At 38.1% G+C, this 17,601-nt stretch overlaps 2 protein-coding genes across 2 annotated transcripts in view; one reads left to right on the top strand and one right to left on the bottom strand.

Annotated features, from left to right (window-relative positions):
* Positions 1,225 to 1,767, top strand: LOC104763309. Its single transcript, XM_010486697.1, has one exon. The coding sequence runs from the start codon at positions 1,225 to 1,227 to the stop codon at positions 1,765 to 1,767; it is 543 nt and encodes a 180-aa protein (XP_010484999.1).
* LOC104763308 overlaps positions 14,837 to 17,601 on the bottom strand; it is a 4,490-nt gene continuing 1,725 nt past the window's right edge. The window contains exon 2 of the mRNA XM_010486696.2: positions 14,837 to 15,849. Coding sequence (XP_010484998.2) covers positions 14,861 to 15,574 — 714 coding nt within the window. The 5' untranslated portion in view covers positions 15,575 to 15,849 and the 3' untranslated portion in view covers positions 14,837 to 14,860. The remainder of the gene's footprint in view (positions 15,850 to 17,601) is intronic.

The following is a 17,601-nucleotide window of genomic DNA, read 5'->3' as shown; positions in this document are numbered from 1 at the left end:
AAAGCACACATCTGGGAGAAATCACTCCCCAAGGAGTCCATCACCACCTGGGAAGCATGCAAGAAGGCGTTTCTAGCCAAATTCTTCTCCAACTCAAGAACCGCAAGGCTGAGAAATGACATTTCCAGCTTTGTTCAGAAGAACAATGAGACGTTCAGCGAAGCTTGGGAACGTTTCAAGGGATACACTACCAAATGCCCTCGTCATGGTTTCAGCAATGCTTCATTGCTAAGTATACTATACCGAGGAGTGGTCACAAGGATACAGATGTTGCTGGACACCGCAAGCAATGGAAACTTCCTCAACAAGGATATCGACGAAGGTTGGGATCTAGTGGAGAACTTGGCTCAATCTGATGGGCATTACAATGAGGAGTACGATCGCACTGTGCGATCCACTGGAGAGGAAGATGCCAAGTACAAGAGGGACATGAAGGCCCTAAATGACAAGTTGGATAAACTCCTGAACCAGCAGCAGCATGTCCATGCCACCTCAGATGAGGAGCAGTTTCTGCATCAAGATGGGGAGAGTACTTGGTTAGCAGACGTGAACTACATTAACAACCACGGAGGTCACATAGTAGGGCACAATGCCTACATCACCAATAATCATTATCTCAACCCAACCATTCAATACATTTCCTCATCCCTCGATCTGATCTCGATGATGCACCAAGTCTTGTCCACACAAAAAACCGAGGCAGTGCAAATCAATACACAACTCGATGAACTCGCGAGATGGTTATTGACCAATTCTTAGCAATTCCACAACAGATTTGATGCTTTGAGCTCTCGAATTCAGCTGCTCACAGATAAATCGGCTTCACCTTCAAAGAGTCAGGAGTTTGCACTCGCAATAGCACTACGGAGTGGACGCAACTTACCACCTCGGGAGGCACCACCTACCATTCCTGTGGACAGCAATGACTTAGATGTGGAGGATCTCCGTGAGCCGCCCACTCCTACAAACCCACAAAACCATCCTACAAAGCAACCCGACCCTTTACCCGATCACCCCACCCGGGCTGATGATCGGGTTGACGTTCCTGTAATCCCACCACCTACAGACAAGTTAGGAGGAGAGAAACAGAAAGAGAGACGATTCATCCCTCCACCTTACAAGACACCCTTGCCATTTCTTAGACGGTTTCGCAAGGAACTTCTTGAGAAGTACAAGGCATTGTTCGAAAAACAGATGCTGGAACTCGAGCTCTGAATGCCTCTAATGGACGCTTTCACCCTAATACCTCCCTACCAGAAATTCCTGAAGGATGCGGTGATGGAACAGATTAATCAAGTCCAAGGAATGGTAATACTCAATCACGAGTGCAGTGTTATAATCCAAAGGACTGCTGCACCTAAGAAACTGAGCAATCCGGGGTCATTCACATTACCTTGCTCGATTGGCCCTTTGAAGTTTGGAAGATGTCTCTGCGATTTGGGGGCATCAGTTAGCTTAATGCCTCTAACCGTAGCCAAATGCCTTAGGTTTGAGAAATTCAAACCTACCGACATACAACTAGTTCTAGCAGACCGAACTACAAGGTTGCTAAGTGGAGTGTTGGAAGACCTGCCGGTCAAGATAGGATACGTAGACGTACCAACCGATTTTGTGTTTTTGGAGATGGATGTAGAGTCAAGGGATGCGCTTATATTAGGTCAACCATTTTTAGCCACCGCAGGAGCAATGATAGATGTGAGGAACGGGAAGATCGATCTGAAGCTTGGGGAAGCCTCACTATGCAGTTTGATATTCGGGAAACTATGAAAAAGCCCACAATCGCAGGGCAAACTTTTTGGATAGAGGAACTACAAAAACTGCGTGAGGAGACATTTAAGGAAGTAACAATCGGGGATTGTATACAAACAGCACTAACAAAAGATAGCGAGGAGGGATTCATACACCAAGAAATGAAGCTCTATAAGGAACTGCTCGACACCTATCGGGAAGTCATCGAACTGGAGTTAAGTCAAGATTCTGGAGAGGCTGAAGAGGAGAAGATGATGATAGACAATCAAAGCTTGAGCAACTCGGTAGTTACCTCCTACGTCATGTCGTGCAGCTGCTCAACACCATACCACTTGGTCACCAGCCCGATCATTACCACGATAAACACACCGAGCAAGGCGATCGCGCATCACCCTGAATCCCGCCTACAAGCCTCCGATGACTGGTCTGAGTCAAAGGCACCCAAAGTAGAACTCAAACCTCTCCCGTCTGGGCTAAGGTATGCTTTCTTGGCACCTAACTCAATTTATCCGGTTATCGTTAATTCTAGCTTGCCTGAAAAGAGCTGCAATTTCTCTGCACTCAGTTGAGAAAGTATAGAGGGGCAATAGGCTACACACTAGACGACATCAAAGGCATATCTCCTGATCTCTGCACCCACCGGATAAACCTAGAGGATGAATCATACTCTAGTGTGGAACCTCAGCGCCGGCTAAACCCAAACCTGAAAGAGGTGGTGAAAAAGGAAATTCTGAAGTTGCTCGATGCTGGAGTTATCTACCCCATCTTTGACAGCACTTGGGTGTCCCCGGTGCACTGCGTTCTGAAGAAAGGAGGAATCACCGTCGTCAAAAATGAGAAAGATGATCTAATTCCCACAATGACTATAACATGTCATCGGATGTGTATTGACTATAGAAAGCTTAATGCTGCCTCTAAGGAAGACCACTTTCCTCTGCCCTTCATAGACCAGATGCTGGAAATGCTCGCTAACCACCCCTACTACTGTTTCCTTGATGCGTATAGTGGATTTTTCCAAATCCCTATACACCCCGCTGATCAGGAGAAAACGACGTTCACCTGCCCTTATGGTACATTTGCCTATAGAAGGATGCCCTTCAGTTTGTGCAACGCTCCCGCAACCTTCCAAAGATGTATGAAGTCCATCTTCTCGGATTTAATTGAAGAGATGGTAGAGGTCTTCATGGACGACTTCTCAGTATATGGAGCTTCCTTCTCATCCTGTCTGTCAAACCTCTGTAAGGTGCTTAAAAGGTGCGAAGAAACCAATCTAGTGCTGAATTGGGAAAAGTGCCACTTTATGGTTTAGGAAGGAATAGTACTAGGCCACAAGATCTCAGAAAAGAGGATAGAAGTTGACAAGGCTAAGATAGAAGTGATGGTTCAACTGCAACCTCCTAAATCGGTGAAAGACGTCAGAAGTTTCCTAGGTCACGCGGGTTTCTATAGGTGATTTATTAAAGATTTCTCTAAGATCGCCCGACCGTTAACGCGACTCCTCTGCAAGGAAGCAGAATTTATGGTCGACAAGGATTGTTTAGATGCCTTCAACAAGATAAATGAAGCTTTGGTAAGTGCACCCATAGTTCCTAATCGGGATTATCCTTTCGAGATAATGTGTGACGCATCAGATTACGCAGTAGGGGCAGTACTTGGCCAAAGGATAGATAAAAAGCTCCATTTGATCTACTATGCCAGCAGAACCATGGACGATGCCCAGACAAGGTATGCAACAACTGAAAAGGAACTCCTTGCTGTAGTTTTTGCGTTTGAGAAATTCCGGAGTTACTTGGTTGGATTGAAAGTGGTTGTTTACACGGATAATGCCGCCCTAAGGTACATTTACTCAAAAAAGCACACCAAACCTAGGCTCCTTAGATGGACAATTCTTCTGCAAGAATTCGACATAGAAATTCTAGATAAGAAGGGAATCGAGAACAGAGTGGCAGACCATTTTTCTAGAATGAGAATTGAGGATCCACTTCCAATAGATGACTCGATGCCTGAAGAGAGGCTAATGCACATAAACTTCTTGGAAGAAATGAGCCACACGATTGGGCACACGATAGCTTACTCAATCCCCGAGTCAACAGGGTTGATCGAGTTCATGGCAATCGAGTCAGCTAAGCTACCTTGGTACTTTGACTTCGTGAATTACATGGTTTGTGGAAAAATTTCTAAGGACTACGATGCTCACAAAAAGAAGAAATTCTTCAGGGACATCAACAGCTATTATTGGGATGAGCCTTACTTGTACAAAAAGGGACATATGGCCTGTTGAGACGATGTATAGCAGAGGAAGAAGTCCAAGGAGTACTATAGCACTGTCATGGGTCCGACTATGGAGGTCACTTTGCTAGTTTCAAAACCGTCCTAAAGATACTTCAAGCTGGTCTCTGGTGGCCAACCATGTTCAAAGACGCACAGAAATTCATAAGCAAGTGTGATCCATGCCAGAAAATGGGTAACATCGGTAGGAGGAATGAGATGCCTCAACAGCCGATTTAAGAAGTCGAAGTTTTCTATGTTTGGGGAATTGATTTCATGGGACCTTTTAAGCCCCCCCCCTCGAATGTAAATGTGTACATCCTGGTAGCAGTTGACTATGTCTCAAAATGGGTCGAAGCAATCGCCAGCCCGACAAATGACCACAAGGTTGTCTTGAAGATGTTCAAAAACATCATTTTCCCAAGATTTGGAAATCCAAGAGTAGTAATCATCGATGGAGGAACCCACTTCATTAACAGAGTTTTTGACGGCTTGTTAAAAAAGCACAGATTCAAGCATAAGGTCGCAACAACTTACCACCCGCAAACCAGGGGCAAGTGGAGGTGAGTAACAAACAGATCAAAGCGATATTGGCCAGGATCGTGGGAAACACAAAAAAAGATTGGTCATTCAAGCTAGATGATGCATTATGGGCCTATAGGACAGCCTACAAAACACCGATTGGGCGAACTCCCTTCCAGCTTCTTTATGGATGAAACTGTCACCTACCAGTTGAGATAGAATATAAAGCGATCTGGGCAACCAAGCTCCTGAATTTGGACATAAAGACCGCTCAAGAAAAAAGAGTAATGGATCTTCACGAACTCGATGAAATTCGGTTAGAGGCTTATGATAATTCAAAGATCTACAAGGAGAGAACCAAAGCCTTTCATGATAAAAAGATCCAACATAAGGATTTAAAAGCTGGAGACAAAGTCCTTATGTTCAACTCGAAGCTTCGGCTGTTCCCCGGGAAGCTCAAGTCGAGATGGTCAGGACCCTTCGAAATTAAGGAGGTTATGCCTTATGGAGCAGTGACTTTACTCGGGAAAGATGTGACCGAGTTTACCGTTAATGGGCAAAGATTGAAGAAATACATGGCACAAAGGTGGGGACATCTCTGTATCTCACAGATACCGCACCAGTCTGATGAGAATCAACAGTCAAGCTTAGTGACTATAAACAAGCTCTCTTGGGAGGAAGTCCCAATGGTAGTAGTGTAAATATAACTTTCATTTCTTCTTTTTCAGTCTTTTCTCTCCTCAGTGTACCCGATGACCTACATACGCCTTACCCGATCAACCCCTCGGATGCTGGTCCGAGCAGGTCGTCCGTACGCATAACCGAGCTCTCTGATGAGCGAATCCCGGCGCCTGCTGAAGCCGGTGACGACCCTGGCTACACGTTGGCAAGTATGGAGGCTGTTATAACCTCCTTCTTCACCAACCCATGAGGTACCACATTTATCCACCTTTGTAAATAACATTGCATTTAGTTTTATTTCATTTTGTGTGATTCTTTGAACCTTTTTCAGACTTTTATTTACACAGGGACTGTGTAATTTAAGTTTGGGGGAGGGTCCTAGAATGTATATAACATTGTGTTTTATTTTCTTATTTCAAATTTTTTCATATTAGTTTTATTCATTTTAGTCTGCATCTATTTGCATAAAAAAACCTAAAAATTTGAAAAATTTGAAAAAAAAAAAACAAAAAAAAGAAGTGTTCATGTAGTTGCATTTCATATGAGGATTGAGTCTAGATTGCTTCATATAGGATTGTTGCATATGCATTTTAGGGGACAATGATTAAAACTACCTTGTTTAAAGCCAAACCTTAGGATTGAAGCTATAGCCCTTAATCACAGTTCATTGTTGCTAGATCAATCTTTGGAAAAAAATGAAAAATCTTTTTTTTAAACCTTGTGTCTTTTGAAAGCTTCCTCCACTTGCTTGGACATTGAACCATCTCTATATTATTGGACTTAACCTGAACTTAAATTGTCCTGCTTATGGAATTTGAATACTTGCTCATGGTAACTCTAAAATCGGGTTAACACACCATTTTTACCAATCTTTTCGTTTAAACCGATTCGTCTTTCCCTACCCTTGAACCCAACCTTTCTTTCAAACCTATTATTGAATCGTTGAGTGAGACCTTTTCATTGTGCTATAGGTTGTGAAACCTTGAGAGTATTGAGAACGACAAAGAACTGGCTATTGATTTAGCTATTAGGATCGATTTTGAAAGATAGGTGGTTAACATGATTATTTGGGGTTGGGTTGAGGAATAAAAGAGAAATTAAAAAGGAAGTCCTTAAGGTCCGATTTAATTAGCTCTAAGTCTCTAAGTAAAAAAAAAGGGAAAAAGATCTTGCTATAGTCTCCTAAAAAAAAAGAAAAAAAAAACAAATCTAGGAATATTGTTAGGAGTCTAGCAAAGAAAGAAAAAAAAAAGAGAGAGAGCTAAATGTTTAAAGTTTAGACCTTAGGGATTATTAAAAAAAAAAAATAGTTAAAATCATGGATGTGGGTAGTTTTATTCTAGGGAGTTTGATAAAAAGAAAAAGTTTAATGAGAAATGGGGTAGATTATCAAGAGTTAAGCTTTGTATGCCCTAATTGTTCTCAATCTTAGATAGTTTTCACAACTGTCTAACATTCCTTCTTTTGAGAGTAAGCCACCCAAAGAAATTGTTTAAAAACCATCCTACTAAAAACCTTACCCTTGAAACCGATTGAGTTTGATTCACCTTCCATTTGCAAGAATTCACCAAATGCTTTAATGAATGTGAAAGAGATGTTCTTTGGAATTGCAAGTCTTGCTATTAGATGGAGGTTGAACTAAATCGATGCATGCATGGTGATAAGCATAGAAAAATATTTGTAAGTATGTTGATTGATCTTAGCACCATTAAACTATCTTTAAGGACTATAGCTTGAATCCTTCGCTTAGCTCCAAAGGTTATGAGTCCCATTTTAGAACCCCACCCTCCTACGTTCTTGCTAGAGGACTAGCAATATTTAAGTTTGGGGGTCTGATAACTCTCTAATTTACATGTTTTTAGCATCCTTTTTCTCCATATCTTGCATTGGTTTCACCCTAACCTTAGCATTCTTAGGTCATTTACTGTAGAAATCCACATTTAGGCCATTTAGGGTGTTGCATTCTTGCATTTGCATATTTTGGATGAAAACAGGTGCTTAAGAGCCGAAAATGGGGAGAAACAAGGTCGAACCCGAGCATGTACCCGAAGGAGCTATGGAACAGGAAGAACAGCCCGAACACCAACCCAATCGAGGAGGATCTAAGAACAGAAAGAACAATCTGAGAGCCTACCCGAAGAGCAACCCAAGCACATCCTCTGGCACCCCATCGAGCAGACCCTCGGGCAGGACTGGGAATCTAGGGTTAATGGGTTTCCATATATTAACCCCCCTCTTCTTCCACTCGCCCTAGCACGCCGCAGACCCTCAGAACAGAGAGCGAGAGCTTCTGGGAGAGAAACTGAGCGACTCAAAACTCTTTCTACACTTTGTTAGGATTTAATTTCATTTCTTTTGCATTTTCGATTATATACTCTTCTACTCTACTCTATTTTTAATATAATGCTATTTTCGTTTATCTATGTTTTTTTGTTTCTTTCTATGAGATCTGAGTAGTGTAGTAAAGTTTCTAGGGATGGGATAGACGATTTTGTGTTCTTGATCGGTTAGGATGTCTTAGCTTGATTGTTTATGTTTTATAAATTCCCTTCTAGATTGGTGTTCTTAATGCTATCAACAGACCGAGAGGTTGAGATTAGATCTAAGGTGTTTCACCACCGAGAGGTGTAGATGAAATGCTTGAATCAATCAATGCTAGAGATTTACTTACTTAGCCTAAGAGATTAGATGAGTAAGGGGTTTATTGACAATAATGGATCGGTTTGTATTGCCTGCTTGGTCATGTTTCTCCAACGAGAGTTGGGTAGGAAAGTGATTAAGGTTGATTGTTTCTATCACGAGAGTGTTTTAACATGATTTTAGAGATTCATTGTCTAGGCAATATTTGCTTGAGACATGTAGGACATCCGTATTGGAGAGGAACACTTAGGAGTCGATTACCCCATCCTTAGCTTTCGTATTTAGATTGTTTGCATTTTTATTCATCACTCGATCCCTTACCAGAACAGGTACACAATCACCTGCTTCAAGTATACCTTCGAGCTGTCCTTGCTTATCTTGTTTACTCGATCATCCCACCCGATCCTGTGCTCGAACGCTTGCATCGAGTGCTTAGGTCGTGTGGTTCTTGTTTATTTATTTTCTTTTATTTATTTTAGAATTGTTAGATCAAACCCATTTATTGCTTGGCTTGACTTGCATAGTTCTGATCGCATCTTTTCTGCTAGCATAACAACTATTTGGATTGATAACCCTTTATACTACAACTGCATAGGGAATTGATACCCTGAGTGAAAATCCTGTTATCATTCACTCTCTAACTTGTTCTTTAAATTCTTATTGCTATGTAGTGGATCACATCTTTTGTTTCCTGGTAAATAAAGGCGCGTCGAAGCAAGTAAGTAACTTGTAACAAACTTTGGAAGATTGTATTACAAAGAGGAGGTGGTTAATAAATCAAATGGTTGCTTGCTTGCATTTTTTTTTTGTCAATCATTGGGCCACAACAGGCCGGCCGTTAGCTTAATCTCTACAATCATAGAGAGCGGGACTCAATCCCTAGTGTGATGGTGCCTTGTGCATTAAGGACTTACCATTGGCCATTGGCTTGCATTTTTAATACTCCAGAGACACTATTTCACTTGATAGTTAGAAACCACTGTTGGATTTTAGGTACCTGCTTCTGAAACTTACGCTTGTCTCTAATCTCTATTCCAATGCAAATATGCAGATACATGTTTGGAATGTCAGGAAACAACATGGGCTTTCAAATGCTTCTAGAAAAAGTCCCTCAGTCACAAAAAATGGCGATGTCTTCTTAGGAGCACGCAAGTGTGAAACAGATCCAACCCTTTCAAACAAACAAAATCACTCTCATGACTATAGAATTGAAAGCACATAATGTCATATACTGATGGATTGGATTGCGAGGTAACATTTGTATGCCTTTCTTCAACTTGGAATTGGATTCTTATTCTTTCTTCATTGAGTTGTGAGATATTCAATCTGTTTTCCCCCAATACTTCAACTGTTGTATAAAAGAATTGGGTCGAAGAATGACATAACTTAGAGGCTCTACAATCTTTGTATGGTTTCTATTAATAGAAATTGTTTCATTCATTGGTTTCTTTTTTTTCCAATATTTTTGGAGATCGATTCATCACAGTAAGTTTTTTTTGTAGCACCATCATAAGTCTTTTTTTTTTTGTTTTTTAAATGTTTTTTTCTTCTATATATGTTTTTCTCCGAAAATTCCTAAAACTCTAATCACCATCTAATTAAATAAGTACCATCTAAATTCTAGATACATAAATTTACAGTACCACCATCTCTAACTAACTGGAGATTAATAATCTCAAAAATGTATTTTTAAATTAACTTCTGTATTGTATCAAATTATAATGAGTGGAATACTAACAGCCGGGAAATGTAATATGTTGTCAATTGAGGTGACTTGTATAGAACAAACCAGAGAGATAACTGACAAAAACTAAGGATTTAATTCTCTCATGCCTCATCCCAAAAATCATCCCAAAAAGCATGCATCCACACCACCAAGAAGCGATTTAGAAAAGTGGCCACAACTCCAGCTGTAGATTAGTTGATCCACTTACGGCTTAAAGCGGATCAGCCAATCTTGAGTCTAGTGAACTCAACAGATGATGCCTGATCTCGAACGAGCAAACCATAATCATAAAAAACTAAACGGCTAGATGCATGCTTATGCTTATCAAAGCACAGCTAGCTGCATGCTATATATATATATTTAAAAGTTTTAGAGCGTTTTCATCTCATGTTCAGGAGACCAAGTTCATTCTACTGGTGGAAATGGTGGGTTATGTTTCTCACAATCTAATCAATCCAAATTTTATTGAATCATGTTTGTGTTTCCAGATTGAAGAACAGACGATATGACCGATGATGAAGGAGTATGCATTGTCTCCAACATTTTATCTGATATTTTTATATAAAAAATCCATCAAAATCACACCTCTAGTAGTGGGATTTTTTCATCCGTATTTTCAACAAAAAAATGTATTGAATATCATCCAAAATTAATCAGTATCAAAAGTTTTTTTTAAAAAAGAATTGTTAACTTTTCAATAGCAGTGGATTTGATAGGACTTTTAAAATGTATAGAATAACGTGGAATTGTAAACGATTTGGAATCATTTTACCAACCTTGTGCAAAAAAGCACTCCATATGTTCCTAACTGATCATATTTTTAGATTTTTCATACATCTTAAAACTTGATTATAACTGCCTTGTTTTTTGTAATTTACATTTTTTTCATTCTAAACTAATAATATTTAATTATTTTCTTGAAGCTTACAGTTTATCAATTATAAGTAATTAATATTAAACTGAAAACTTAAAAATTAGATATTTTTGAAACAATTTTGTTCTAGAAATAAGATGAATAAGTAACATGTAGTAGTTGATATTGTTGCTGGTCTGGCAAAAATGGTCACTATTAAGCTTTATAAAAAAATAATTCCATTTTAGTCATTTGAAAACTATGTTGACCTATACCTAATTATGTCTAACGTGACATATCCTCTCCTAAGATTTGTAATTGCTCACCTATTATAATGTATCTTACGATTGCCAAAATAAATAAATTAATAATGTGTCCTACCTGTATTTTGATATTTTGAGTTTGGTGTGATTAGGATAATGGTTGAAAAAGATGAGGGAGATGGGAAGTTTGTGTGAGTTTAAGTGATGGTCACATGTTGATTATGAGACCAACGAAATCACTGAGTATGAGTATACGGAGAAGGTTATGAAAACAAATAATGTGTACTCTAATGTCATGATTCAAGATATGAAGAATTTGTTTTAGGTTTTTGTAAATGCACGGATTGATAATCCTACTTTTGATTTTCCAACAAAAAAAAGCACTGACTATGGATCAGAGCGCTTCAAGTCTCAAGAAAAATTATCAGAACAACCACAACATTAGAGTCTCACATTAGAGTGCACGTTCTTTGAACTAAAATTCTCAAGACTATAATACAAAATTATAGTATTTCGATTTTGGATTAAATAATTAAATCTTAAACTCAAAGTATACAAAGCTCGATTTTATGCGAATACAACATTCACAATTTCTTTTAAACCATAATTTTTTTTAGCATAAAATCATTTTTAGTTATGGTATGCCTCTTGTTTCTTTGGATTTTGTAAATGATTTAATCACTTTCGTAGGATTCTAAAATGAAAATGTTTGGAAATGAAAAAAAAGTTATGAATAAAAAAGGGTGATGTTAATATTAATACATAAATGACCAGAAAAATGGAGAATGAGGGAGTGATAAATGATTAATTAGTTCACTCACTTAGGCAGTTAATTTATGCCAAAAATAACCGTCTAGTATTCTAACAGTAAAAATTGACATTGTTTATTTGTAGTCGATAAGACTATTATCACCGGATACATCAATTTATTTGCTAATATTTAAAATTACAGTATATGATAAACTCATATTTAATGTATTATTACACAATTGATATCAGCTAACTTATATATTATTTACCTTGGTAACTTAATTATTACAGTTACTTACACATTATCATACTTAGTTTCCTTGATAACTTAATTACTACAGTCAACTTATTTGCTAACATTTTAGTTACGTTGTTAATTAAACTGTTATCGATAAGAGTAAATTCGAACCTAGAAAATTTGACATTCGTTGCCGCTGACGATTTCTTTATTTGGTGGATTAACCGCATGAAAACCTACATTAACAAATTTGCGGCATCTCTGTCGTCTTCATCTTTTTCCTAGCCCAGTACTCCGTTTGGTCTAATTTCATAACACCAGATATTTCTCCGCCGTAACTATCACAACCGTTATCATCGTCACCACCACCAATGGAACCATTGATACTAGGAATTTATAATCAATTATCCTAGAGTACTATTATGTAATTGCAGTACAATAGGTATCAATCCAATTGGGATGATGCTAATCACTCAAGATGCAATCAAAAAATCACAAGTCAAGCCAATTCAAAAAAGAATTTATGTCTAACAAGAAGTAAACATGAATAAGTAAAAGCAGAAACAAGTCTAAGCATGAACTAAACAGCAAGAACAGAAACAGTCTCAAGAATGAAATAACAATCACAAAGGTAAAGGTCTTAAGGATGTGAATAATTGATATAGGCGGAGTCTCATAGTCTACAGAGTGTTTAACATGCCAAAAACAAACTATCCCTAGACCATAAACATCACGACTTAGCTATTCCAATATCTTGGCAGAAGCTACTTAGACTCAAACACTTCTAAACTTAGCTCTCGCTAGAAAAACATGGTCGAACAGGCATGAAAAACGAGTTCATTCATGTCAACAAACATCCTAGACAACTAATCTCTTAGGCTGTGATTGTAAGTCTCTAGCACTAACTGGTTTAGACATTTCATCAAACACTTGGTAGATGATGCAGTGTCTAAGACCTAGTCCAATTGATCAGAGAGAAACTAGCATTTCTAACTCTAGTCCAGAAGGGAAACACACATATCTAAGCTTAAACACCCTATATACTAAGATTCTCCACCTAATCTATCACATCCTCAAGAACACTAGCACTACTCAAACCCAAAAAACATGATCACCAAGAACACAAACCTAGAAACATTAAATCAAGCATGATTAGATAGATAATAATGAGATAAACAACTTCGTATAAGAAATCAAATGCAAAAACCAAATAAATTAAGAGAAATCTTAATTACAAACTCAGACAATATTATGGTGGCCGGCTACTCATAAACCTTAGGGTACTAATAATATCTTTTGGGTAAAGATTTAAGAGAGTATTTATAGGAAAAGTGAAAAACCCTAAAACAAAAAACGACAAGATAGAGAGGAGGTTTAGGAATCTTCTAAGATGTGCGAGTTGGGTCACTCGAGTCTGATGTCTAGCGTGGTCGATCGAGTCCGATGTCATCTCCTCCATGCGTGGCAGTCGAGTGGAATGTCATTTATCCCGGGGTGCTCGAGTCTAACGTATCCTTCTGAGGTGTGGCTCGAGTTGAGTGGCTTGAATCCTTGAGGTGGTGCTCGAGTCGCATGACGTCTCTCACGAGGTGCGCTCAAGTCCGACGTCATCTACGTGGATGCATGGTCGAGTGAGATTACATCTCTCTTGGGAGTGCGCTCGAGTCCGACGCCAAGTTGCACGGTCGAGTCCGACGTTGCATTCTTTGTTGTGCGCTTGATTCGGATGCACGTTTAGGCTTCATTCGGTTCCAACTGTCTGGACATCTGCTAAATACCTGAAATACTCCAAAATGCACAATGTAATGCCAGAATTATGCAGAACTTCTTAAATATACTTTCTATGCAAAAGAGACTATCAATGATACAAAAAAATGAGTTATCCTAGCTAAATGCATAAAGAGAAACAAAGTATAGACATATCAACCAGGCAATCATTTTTGTGACTTAAACTTAACCATCGTTTTACCGGAAAACTTAACCAATCACCATTATCTCTACCGTCATTGTTTCCATGTCTGACAAAACCACCACCATCACAAGTGATCAACACAACTCTCCTACTTTACTTATCTGGCCAACTTCTATTTTTTTTAATCATTTTATTATGTTTTAATTTCATTGTGTTGTTAATCTCATGGTTTAGAATTTGGATAGAAGGATGATATATCATCATGGGAGAACAAGAAAAAAAAGGTAAAAAAATGGTCATGATGAAAGAGAAATAATAAGGGTGAAAGAGTCAAAATGATGTGCCCGTATGTACAATATCAAATTGGTAAAACAAATTATCTGGTCTTCCATGTATACAGAGTTTTAGACTATTAAAAATGAGGATAGTCTAAAACTCTGTATACATGGAAGACCAGATAATTTTTTTGACCAATTTGATATTGTACATACGGGCACATCATTTTGACTCTTTCACCCTTATTATTTCTCTTTCATCATGACCATTTTTTTACCTTTTTTTTCTTGTTCTCCCATGATGATATATCATCCTTCTATCCAAATTCTAAACCATGAGATTAACAACACAATGAAATTAAAACATAATAAAATGATTAAAAAAAATAGAAGTTGGCCAGATAAGTAAAGTAGGAGAGTTGTGTTGATCACTTGTGATGGTGGTGGTTTTGTCAGACATGGAAACAATGACGGTAGAGATAATGGTGATTGGTTAAGTTTTCCGGTAAAACGATGGTTAAGTTTAAGTCACAAAAATGATTGCCTGGTTGATATGTCTATACTTTGTTTCTCTTTATGCATTTAGCTAGGATAACTCATTTTTTTGTATCATTGATAGTCTCTTTTGCATAGAAAGTATATTTAAGACAATTTTTAATAATAAGGGTGTTTCTTAGTTGTTTCTTAAGACAATTTTTAATAATAAAAAGGGGAGAAGAAACTTTGTTAAGAGAAAAAGAAAATTTTGTTGATTATTGGTAGAACCAAGTTTAGGTGTTTCTTAGTAATAAATATAGTAAAATAATAATTAATAACTTAAATATTCGAAATTATTTTATATATCATAGAAACATATTTTAATAATAAAAACATAAAATAACATACAACATTTAAAATTAAAACACAAAACATTAAAAAACAAAAACATAACACACAACATGAAATAAAACATAGAAACATATTTAATTAAACATGAAACAAATTTAATATCCAAATTTAGTCCATAAATGTTCAACTAAATCATATTTCAATTGGTGATGCACTTCTCTATCACGAATTATTGTTTGACCATTCATCACATTGCTGATATTTGAAGCCATATTGATAGAATATGAAAGATCCACACCATCTCCTTGTGGGAAATCAGAAACGTCAGCTTGAGTGTATCCATCTCGTTCATTTTCAACAATCATATTGTAGAGTATGATACACGCCCTCATAATGAATCCCACTTTGTCTTTATCCCATAAAAGACATGGATTTTTTATTACGGCGAATCTAGCTTGTAGGACACCGAAAGCACGCTCAACATCTTTTCGGGCACTTTCTTGGCGTTCAGCAAATAAAGATGCTTTTGGACTTTGTGGTAGTGGTATGGATTGAATCAAAGTTGGCCATTTCGGATAAATACCGTCTGTCAGATAGTAAGTCAAATTGTACTCTCTGCCGTTAACGTAGTAGGTAACTTGTGGAGCTTGACCATAAAGTATATCATCAAAGACGGGAGATCGATCAAGAACATTAATATAGTTAAAAGTACCTGGAGATCCCAAAAAAGCGTGCCATATCCAGAGATTATATGACGCGACCGCCTCTAAAACAATTGTTGGTTTGCCGGATCCTCGTGTATACATGCCTTTCCAAGCTGTTGGGCAATTCTTCCAAACCCAATGCATACAGTCGATGCTTCCAACCATCCCGGGAAATCCACGTTCTTCTGCAACATATAGTAATCTCTGAAGATCCTCTGGTGTGGGTCTTCTTAGATATTCATCGCCAAAGAAATTGACAACTCCACTGACAAAATGTTGCAAACATTTTCGAGCAGTTGTTTCACCAAGTCGGACATATTCGTCCACCGTATCACACCCGCCACCATATGCTAGTAGCCTAATTGTTGCAGTACATTTTTGGATCGGAGAAAGGCCAAGCCTTCCTGTGGCATCTCTTCTTTGTCGGAAATAAGGATCTTCTACAGTAAGACGGTCGACAATACGCAAGAGTAATGGCTTGTTCATTCTAAAACGTCGTCGGAATATATGGGGAGGGTATGTCGGAGATTCACTGAAATAATCATTCCACAAACGGTTGCGGCCTTCTTCCCGATTTTTTTTCAATGAATTCCCGTTTCTTTTCTTTTTCACAAAAGCTTGTCCATGAATATCATGGTTATCAAAAAAATTTGCAAAATAGGACTCAAAAAGTGGATCATCATCCTTTGCAAAATTAAAATGTGAATGAGAAGAAGAACCCATTGAAAAAAAAATTTAAATGACTATAGTAAGAATTTTGAGAAGTTACTTGTGAATGATTTGAATAAGTAGAAGAGATGTTCTATATATAGAAGTAAATTGTGTATCTTGTGATTCTTTTCTTACAGTTCCCGTGAGACTTTGTTGTAGTTATATATGTTGTATTTTTGTGTTAGTTATTTGTTCTCATATATCTTGTGATCCTTGTTGTATTCTTGTGTAGGAAAAAAACAATATCATGTGATATGTTCACATGTGAACAGCTGATGGTTATTGAACGAGTAGCAAAAAACAAAAGCATGTGACATATACAATACCGAGTAAGAAAAATGTTATCATATAGCCGATGGCTAGATTCTTCGTCAACCAGAGAACCATTACTTCCCGAGAAAGCAGAGCCATATATATATCGCCCCATGTGTTCCTTGTTCGGTTAACAAAAGCATTAGACAAACAAGAAATTAGACATTCGCTTACACATCAACTTATAATCAAACAAGACTTAACTTATAATCAAACAAGACTCAACAAGACTCAACAAGACTCAACTAGCCTCAACAGACTCAACAGACGCATACAGGACACTTCTCGACCAGATTTGTTCTAAAACTAATCATCCACTAAGTCAAGCAGCTTCTCTTTCATAGCTTCTTCTTTCGGAGTAAGAGGTCCACTTTTGGCCAGCAAACTGTCAAGAATTTGCATTTTTGACAATCTCTCTTTCAGCACCAATTCTTCCTTCTTTATTTCCCACATGCTTTGGTACTCCTTCAAAGCCTTCTCTTCCTTCGCTTCTGTATGAGTCTTCCTCTGTTTGGCCTTACTAGCGTCTCTACCAGTAGGCCTTGTGTTTGTTGGCTCATCTATGTTACCGTCGGTCTGAGAAGCTGAAGATTGTGCAGGATCATCAAAGAGTCTTTTCTTGTTGCTTACTTCAGGTGCTTTACCATTAACACTCTCACACCATTTCTGGTCATAGCGTAACTCTAACCAACAATGCTCAAGAACGAATTTTTTCTGATAAATGTTGTAGTACATATCATACGCTATCTTCATTATATCATCCTCATTCTGACCACTAGTTTTAGCCCTCACCGCAGCAGCATACGTTCCACAAAACTTCCCGATCGTATCACCAATCTTAGCCCATCTCTGTTTACACTGAATTGGCCCTATCTTGTCATTGCCATCAGAAAGTGAACTATCTGAAAAATAATCAGCAACCCTTTTCCAGAAGGTTCTGCCCTTCTGATCATTGCCTTTCACAGCATCCTTGCTGGTGTTTAACCACCCGCTAATGAGAATCCGGTCATCAGAAGGTGTCCATTTCCTTCTTTCCCTACGACTTGCAGTTGTGTCTTCACTTGGGGAAGCTGCGGAACTGACTTGGGAACTAAAGAGAGGAACTGGGGACGAAAGAGTAGGTATATTTGGGTAGAGGGAATCAAAAGAAATGGTTTGAGGATAGCCAC

Source organism: Camelina sativa, chromosome 18, assembly GCF_000633955.1.
Source record: "Camelina sativa cultivar DH55 chromosome 18, Cs, whole genome shotgun sequence".
Classification (NCBI taxonomy): Eukaryota; Viridiplantae; Streptophyta; class Magnoliopsida; order Brassicales; family Brassicaceae; genus Camelina; species Camelina sativa.
The sequence above is the reverse complement of the archived record's forward strand: the minus strand, read 5'-3'. Positions and strand labels throughout refer to the sequence as shown.